Source organism: Epinephelus moara, chromosome 10, assembly GCF_006386435.1.
Source record: "Epinephelus moara isolate mb chromosome 10, YSFRI_EMoa_1.0, whole genome shotgun sequence".
In the NCBI taxonomy this organism is placed as follows: domain Eukaryota; kingdom Metazoa; phylum Chordata; class Actinopteri; order Perciformes; family Serranidae; genus Epinephelus; species Epinephelus moara.
Window position 1 is genome coordinate 27,051,045 of NC_065515.1, and position 8,520 is coordinate 27,059,564.

Below are 8,520 nucleotides of genomic sequence, written 5' to 3' on the forward strand. Positions count from 1 at the left end.
CCTCACACACAGGTCATCTGTCTGCCTGCACAGCTGCTCTGTGCCAGCTGCAGCTGTCTGCTCAGTGTGAGATATGAAGGGACCCAAAGATTATTCAGGAGGCAGTTGGGAATGATGAAAAAGAGCTGCAGGCGGGGGAAAATTCGTATTGGTCACAGGGACTAATTTGATATTTCTTAACCTTAGGCGTTTCATTTTTTAAACCTTGTGTTCACCGCGTCTCTAATCAATGTGTGAGCCATTCAGTGGCTGCTGTGGTGCAGTTCAAGTCTCAGCTGCTGTGAAAAATTAAACAAACATTACAAAATTGCCAAGTGCTCTTTGCCTACACGCAGGTTGAAAAGATAAGGCTGTGAGAAAATCCATTACTGCTATTAAAGGACATAACCTTATTACTAGCTGGCAGTTTGCCTGTTCTTTCCTCAGCTGAAAAAGCATTTTTTTATAAACATTGAGGTGATGAGGCTGTTAAAAAAACATTTAAATCCAATTTTAAATCTGCACGGTCATCAATCTAAGCCTGCTTACTGTATCTTAATTGAAAGTAAGCTATTTTTGAGAGTGCTGTGATTTTCTTTTAACTTTGTCTCATTATGTCAATGTGTCTCCAGGCACACATTCTTCAAAATTCACATGCATGCTGTATTTTGAATAGTCTTTTCAAAGTCTTCCTAACATCACGTCGGACAGACTTTATCCCCGAAAGATTCAAATCCTCAAAACTCTCCTCGTAACCTGCAGCTTATACCAGATCTGCTGATTGGTGTCTGAAGAAGAACTGACTCTGTGTCTGGTCTGGCTTCTAAATTAAACTGCGTCCTCAAAGTCCCACGTTGGACCAAGTCTGTGTGAACTGCTGAAGTCGAGCATCCTCCACCCTCCTTAACAGAAGCAGACACGGAGGGAAGCAGCAAGTAAATAAGTCAGCATTTGCGAATCCCATAATTGCAGGTAGCTGGGTGAAGTACAAGGGGAATTTCAAAAGTTAAACAAAAAAGTGCAAAGACATTTTTCTCTCAGAGGACAGAGCATACTTGCAGATAATTAGGGAGGGAGATGGGGTCAAGTGGTTTCGTCAGTAGCAGCCTGCACTTGTTCTGCGCTCCTGTCTGCAGCTGATGTCACCCAGCTAGTGCCTATAATGACCTGTAATAACCTTGACGAAGCCCTCAGTCCAGTTTCAAGCCTTTGTTTACGCCCTCAGTGACATCTCCATTCTGTCCTGTTCCCCGGCTCAGAGCGTAACGCGCCTGGACTATAATTAACGACATTCCAGGCTTAACCTTAGCCCTCAGCCCCTGAAGCTTCACCCTAAAATTTCACAACCATTATGGGATATTTTCAGCCGCATCTTCACGCCTCTCTCACACAACATTGTTGCTCAAGTGTGCATGTCTTTGGACAAGTGCATCAGATACTAGCGATGCTATTTCCAAGTAGTGTAATGAGAGAGAGCATATGTGTGTTGAAGAGGCTGTGTTTGGTTTGAATTATTATCAACTGTAAGCGTGAGCAAATTTGATTAGACAGAAGAGGAGGATGTCTGTGCGTGTAGCGTGTGTGCACTGTTTGTTACTCAGCTTGTCTGCAGGGATAAAGAAGAAAATCAGCACAAAGCAAAGTCAATTTTGCCGACTGTAACACGAGGAGCAGTATTTTTGTCTGATTCCTGCCTTCATTTTCTCTGCTGACGGCTAATGACTCTAATCCCGTCATCAGTGAATCATGTCTGAAATTAAATAACACGTTGTCTCTTAAAGGAGCATAATTTCTGTTTGTTTTAGGTGATAATTGCTTGAGTCTTTAGCCTCAGGAGAGTTGCAAGGCGTGCAACCGCTGCACCTAAGTACTGCATCAGCAACTGCCAATCCTGATAAATGAAATGGAGTAAACATAAGTCATCTTCTTTTTTTGGGGGGGGGGTAAAGATAATATTTGAAACCTTTAACCTGTTGTACGTGACTTACAGCCATAGCTTTTAACACCTTTTGTTTTTTTTGCTCCCTTTCAATCCAGTAAGGGAGAGCTAGCGGTGTCAACAAGTGTAGGTACACACAGATAAAGACAGACAGGTAACCGGACTGTGCTGGTTGTGTTGGAGTGCTCGCTGTTCCTTTTTTGGTGGCACAGTCAGATATTCTTTCATAATGTGCAAACAGGGTTTCAGTTTAGTTAATTTTTAAGTGTGGTTCAGTCAACAGTTGATAACAAATAGTACAGAAGGATGGCATCGAAGGCACAGAGTGTGGTGGTGTGACTTCAGCATGTGTTTGTCTGACTTTGAGCACAGCATGGCATGTTCAGATTGTATTTGGTGGGGCGTGTGTCATTAATCAGGGCTGTGAGCTCAATTTTGTTATCAGAAAAAGGCTTTTTGTTTTCAAAGCATGCCTTTAAATGTTAGTTTGACCATGAAGTCACCAAAGGGGGCGACTTGTAACACGTAAAAGGTCAGTTCACACAAATTACAAAAAAAAAAAAATTGTCACTTGTGCCTTGTGATATCTTGCTCTGCATATAGTGTTAGTTTTTGTGCCTATGTTTTGAGATTCCTGTGTGACTTTCCATGGTTTTCACTGGAACTACTCATTAACCAGAAAAATTGTCACTATGAAAATTAGGGTGGTGACAGATACCTGAAAACTTGGGCAAATTGTCTGTCAGAGGCTAAAGATGGCTGAGTTTTAAAGCTAGAGCAATGATACTGGTATCATATGAGGCTAGAAGAACGCTTCAAAGTTAAGACAAAAAATTTTGAGGGACAAACAGTATGGCCGTTTTCACAGAGGTCCCTTGACCTCTCACGTCAAGATCTCAGAATGAAAATGGGTTCTGTGGGTACCCACAGATCTGTCCTTTACAGACATGCCCACTTTATGTTAGTCCCATACAGTTTTGGGCACAAACTATGCACTTGTTTGCATACAATTTTATTACAGATGTATGACCAGAAAAACAAGACACAGTGCTGAACTGCATCTCAAATAGATCAGTCCTCAAGTTTCCAGCTTTCAGGTGATATACTACATCTATGTAGGAAATACTGTTGACGTGCTATCTCCCCGAAATGATCCCCTGCTCCCCCCAAAAAAGACAAAAATGGGTCTTCAGTATGGGGGTCCCAGAGAGTTGCTTGCCTGCTGCTATTTTGTCTTTTCGATCAGTGTTGTAGCAGCACTGATTTGAAAGAAATTAATCTGAAAGTAAAGATCATAAAGTAAATTTATTCGTATTCATGTGATTCCCAATGAAAATAATCTGGTGAGAATTGCTTCGCCATTTAATATGGCGTTACCAGCGATAAAAAATGTGATTAATTGCGTTTGTACTAAAAATGAATAATTTTACAGCTGTAATAAATAAATAGATAAGAATAAATAGAAATATTTGTTGTTGTTTTTTTCTTTTGTAATTTGAGTGAACTAACCCTTTAAACAAATACTTCATCATTTTGGGAAATATTCTTTCCAATATTAAAAAAAATCCACTTAACTCACCTCTACCTGTGTCCTTTTTTCCAGTCTTTATGCTAAGCTAAGCTAACCTGCTGCTGGCTGTAGCAGCATAATTACTGCACAGAATAATATTCAAACACATGATCTTCACAAATCACAAGTTGCAAGACAAGAAATAAGCATATTTCCCAAAATGTCGAATCATTTATTTATTTATATTAGTCCAGATGGCTCCTATACACCTGACTAACTCCTGATTGTCTCTCTTCCTGTCTGCTCCTCCAGTTGTGGACCCACATGGCCGATCCTCCTCCCAGCCCCATACAGCTTCTGTGGCTCCAGCCTCATCTGACCTGCTGTCAGCTCCTCCCCTACGGCGGAAAAAAGAGCGTCCCCAGGTCCTGAACCTCTCTGAAGCCGAGATGGCGGGTGTTCTGCGGCCCAAGCCAGGACGTTTGGACAGCCCCAGCAACCGCTATGCTGGTGACTGGAGCGGCTGCGGCGAGAGCTACTTCCCTTGTGACATCCTGTTGCCTCCCAGCAAAGAGGAGGCGGACTATGATGATGTGCCCTCTGAGGACACGGAGGCAGCTGAGGAGACTCAGGAGAAGCCTGAGGATGCAGAGGAAGATAAAGGGCAGATGGTCACAAGCCCCGCGTCTGATCCTGTTGAGCAGGAGCAACCTCAGAGAGAGGAGGTGGTGAAGGAGGACAAAAAGGAGGAAGAGGAGGAGGAGAAGCAAGAAGAGAGTGATAGTTCAGGCAATGGGCAGCCATTAGAGGACAAGGAGGAGGAGAGGGTGTGCGACCACATCCTGCCCCCTCGCCTGCCCAAAGAGCACACCTACCAGGCTTACATGAAGATCCAGGATATCAGCCCCGTGCTGAGCAACAGGGTCAACCTGAGAGACCTGCAGGAGAGCATCGACACTCTGATAGGAAATCTGGAGAGAGAGCTCAACAAGAACAAGCTCAACGTCGGATACTGACTCTTGCGACAGTGACACACACACACACATCCAATCACACACTCATAAAGCCTAATAGGGTTGGGAGAAGACCTTCTTTACCGATCAAGGTGCTTCAGGATACAGCCACAGTGTTTCCATGGAGACCCTGTATTGTTGGTGCGGTGCTGCTGTAAAAAGGACGAGATGAGAAGAAAAGCAACGGGGCACTTCTGGCATTTGTACCTTACCCATAGACATTCCGTAATGTTTTTATTTTTGCTTTTATTTTGTCGACTGTCTTACTTCATGTTGTTGGTTTGTCTCAGTCCGGTTCTGTGTTCCATGTTGTTATTGTTGCTTCTCTTCTTATTAGAAGAACCCATTGACCCCTCAGGGGTTTAAAAGGTGCCTTAATTGTGTGAAGGTGGTACGTCAAGAGGAGAATCCACCCTGAAATGAAATGCATTCCCTCCTGTGATCTTGATACAGTGTTGACAACCAATAGGATAACCTTTATGATGTCATGAAGAGCTGGTTTTACGTTGACAAAGGCTGCAGTGTATCGTGTTTTTTAGCAGGTATGAATCCACCCTTGGTACTATGGAGCTTTATGCATGCAAGCTTTTAAGCAGTGATACTGACGCCAACATTTGTAGAGAAAAGTTACAGATAGACTCTTTAAAATTGACCATTTTCTTACCAAGACATCCCAGTGCTCACCATAAGAATTTTTTGGCAGGTTTCTGAAGCAGCATTTGGACACTAGACACTTCCACATCTATGCAGTGGTAGGAAAAAATCTGGGATGCATTAGGCCTTTCAATTAAGAATTGGTTTCCAACAAAAATATGTAATTAGGTAATTACATTAATAAAAAGTAATCATAGAAAACAAAATCATGTCGGTTTTACAGTCGAGCCAGGCCCTCTATCACTTTGGCAGTGAAAGAACTATGTTCCAGTATTTTCTTGAACCTCACTGTTATTGTCCAGAACATTGGTCTCTAATTCTTAAGGGGAAAACTCTGGGATTTGTTTCTGAATTCTAGTAGTTTCTAGCTCCTACCGTATATTTTTGAGCATGTAAACACAGTGTTTAGTAATACAAACCAAGATCACAGGAGAACCAGAGTACATTCTGTTTGAGGGTGGATTTCCTTTTTTTTAAGGCAGCAGAGAGCTTTTCTATTGAGGTATGAAACACTAAATGTTGTACAACAATAATGCACTTATGAGGCAGGCAGTAGTTTAGATTGTCATTATAGTTCATGCAGTAAATAATATGGACTGTGGACTGAGTCGAGAGTTGAGAAACAGCCGCCACTGAAACCTCCTCTTAAAGATAAATATGAAAGAATATGGCTTGAAATTTATTTTACGTTCCGCATTGTGTGAGATGTTCATAGACACCCATGTACAGGCATGCGTACACCTGTCAGAATTGGATAATAACACTCTTATCTCTGTTCACAGAAAGCTGTACAGTAAAGATGTATTTGAACTTAAGCAGGCAAGTAAAAACAGAGACAGTGTGTTTCATGTGGCATCATATTCACTTTAGGCTTGGTATGGTCCAACATTTTGGGGAACGTGGTTATTCATTTTCTTGCCAAGTGTTAGATGAGAAGATTGATACCACACTCATGTTAATTTGCTAAATATTAAGCTAGAGCTAGAAGATCATTATCTTAGCTTAGCTTAGCTTAGCTTAGCTTAGCTTAGCTTAGCGTAAAGACTGGAAGCAGGGAGATAATCTGGAAGCCCATTTCTGCCAATGTGACTAAAAAACCTCAAAATAACGATGTAGAATTGCAACATAAGAAAAAAATTTATGAAAATAATTTTCTTGACATAATAACTTATCTTAAAATAATAAGCTTTCTCAAAATAGCGGCCATATTGTTTTTCATTCTGAAATAGCCTATTAAATCATTATTTCGAGAAAGTTTCTCATTTTAATGACTTCCAGGATCCATCACATTAGCAGAATTGGGTGTCCATAGCAAAACAAACAACTTACAAGTGGCGGTAATGCACCTAATACGCTGGTTGCCAACCACCGTTAAAAGACAAAAAGAAGAAGAAGAAGAAGAAGAAGAAACAACTTACAATCTAAAACTCACCAATTAACACATTACATGTTGTTAGTTTAACCTGTGCTGATGTACAGTCGTTATGCCATGCTAACATTAGAGTGAGAGTGCTATCAATCTTCTTCCTCTGCAAAAAACTCAAACAAGCAAATTTCTCAAGATGTTGAGCTATTACGTCAAATACCACCAACCAGTCACCTTCCTGCTTCTCGCAGCTTCTTGGCAAAACCGTGAAACAGACAAAGCGTAAATGTGAAGCACAATTTTTGGAGCAGCAGTGGAAACTGTTAGCGGAGGGCTTCAGTTAGTACGACTTAGCTAGCTGCCTAAATCGACAAAGGACGTTTTCAGCAATCCAGGGATTCAGAATGATCAGTATTTAACCTATATGTATATGTATATAATTATATAAATGTATTCGGAGTATATTATTTTTACAGCTTCTATTTCAATGGCGTATTTAAATACTTCTGATGACCTCGTAGTGTTGTAGCAATAGTCGCTTTCCCCCCTCCTTCAAGCTACCTGTACACATCTTAATGTGCTGGACTAATGGTACAACGTTAGCTGTAAAATATATGATAAAATCGTGCTCTTGCAGAAAAAGTGATATTGTTATTTTTATTGTATTGTGTATATATATTTGATATTGTTTTGTGTCTCTGGTGGACTAAGCTGTGTTCATGATTATTGGTGTTTTGATTTTGATTTTTTTTTTAAGGTACTGAACGTTGCATGGTCAAAAGCTTTACTGACATAAACAAGGCTCTTTCTCATCTGCCTTTGTATTTACTATTTATGTGTAAAAAGACTTATTTTGTAATGTATGCTCGTTTGTTCGTCACCCTGTTCCTCCAATAGACGGATGACTGCACTGGTCAAGCTTTTCTTCAGAGGACTGAAAGGCAGACAGTGATTTGCTTCGGGACACTTCCAAATTGTATGTTTTCTCTATAAATATACAGTGTACTCACCATTATCCTGGAATATGGCCATTTATTTCAGCTACCAAACATTTGCATCTCAAATTGGCATTTACAGTCTTGTTCTAAAAACATCGTCTTAAAACAAATGGAAAAAAATATGATCATTTCACGAGACAGTTTCAGCTGTAAAACTCCAGAATTTAACATTTGTTTTAAGAGACAGATATTAGAATAGGCTTGAAGATGCACAATTGATGTAGTGTTTGCATTTTTATTTATATATTTTTCCTTTTTATTTTTCTCTTTTGTTGCACATCCCACCCTCAAGCATGCTATCTGTCACAGTCCTGCTGCTTCATGGTGGTGAAGCTGTGGCTGCTGCTGTCACTCTGAGTGGGTGTGGTGAAAGTGAGTTTCAGCAGGGTTCCTTTCAAACCATCTGTCTGCCCGGGCAACACAAAAACAACCAGGGCCTCATTTACATTAAAGAAACCAACATGGAGAGCATCACTTAGATTATATTTTTAAATTGGAAATTCTTCAGCTGCTGATTTCTGCCTACAAACACTTCAAAGATGGAGTTTGACTGGGATGTTTTATGAGGAAGCCCTCTGAGTGATGCTCAAAGAAATACAGTACACTTTTTTTTCGTAATTTGCTCTCCCTTTTTTTAACAGAATATATCAGCAAACACCTGCATCATTTTTCTGTGTTACATCTTAGAGAGATTAATCTTTCTGTCTTGTCCTCTTTGTCCTTTGGAGAGAAAATATCACATGGAAAACATCACTAAACAAAACAAAAAGTGCTTTGTATTGATCCTGAGAGATGTATGGTCATAATAAAGTATATTATTTTACATTCACATGTGGACTGTGAGTCTTTTTTTTGGCAAACATACAGAGTCCATCACTTTATCTGCCAAAGATGTAATTGAGCTTTCATCTCAGACACATTTTTACGACATTAATAGGTAATTTTCCACAAGGTTTAATTTGCAGTACCACCTTGAATGACCAGAATTAAATGCTCATTAAAACTACTTGAGCCAGAGCTTCACAAACACTAGTACAGGATTTTGCAGATCTGATTATGCA

The 8,520-nt window shown here is 40.3% G+C and overlaps 1 protein-coding gene across 2 annotated transcripts in view; it reads left to right on the forward strand.

The window, feature by feature from the left end:
- The window catches only part of syde2 (synapse defective 1, Rho GTPase, homolog 2 (C. elegans)), a 60,010-nt gene extending 51,722 nt beyond the window's left edge, over positions 1 to 8,288 (forward strand). For both annotated transcript variants that reach the window (XM_050054277.1, XM_050054278.1), the window contains exon 8: positions 3,741 to 8,288. In XM_050054277.1, coding sequence (XP_049910234.1) covers positions 3,741 to 4,444 — 704 coding nt within the window. In that variant the 3' untranslated portion in view covers positions 4,445 to 8,288. The remainder of the gene's footprint in view (positions 1 to 3,740) is intronic.
- Positions 8,289 to 8,520: the final 232 nt, after the last annotated feature.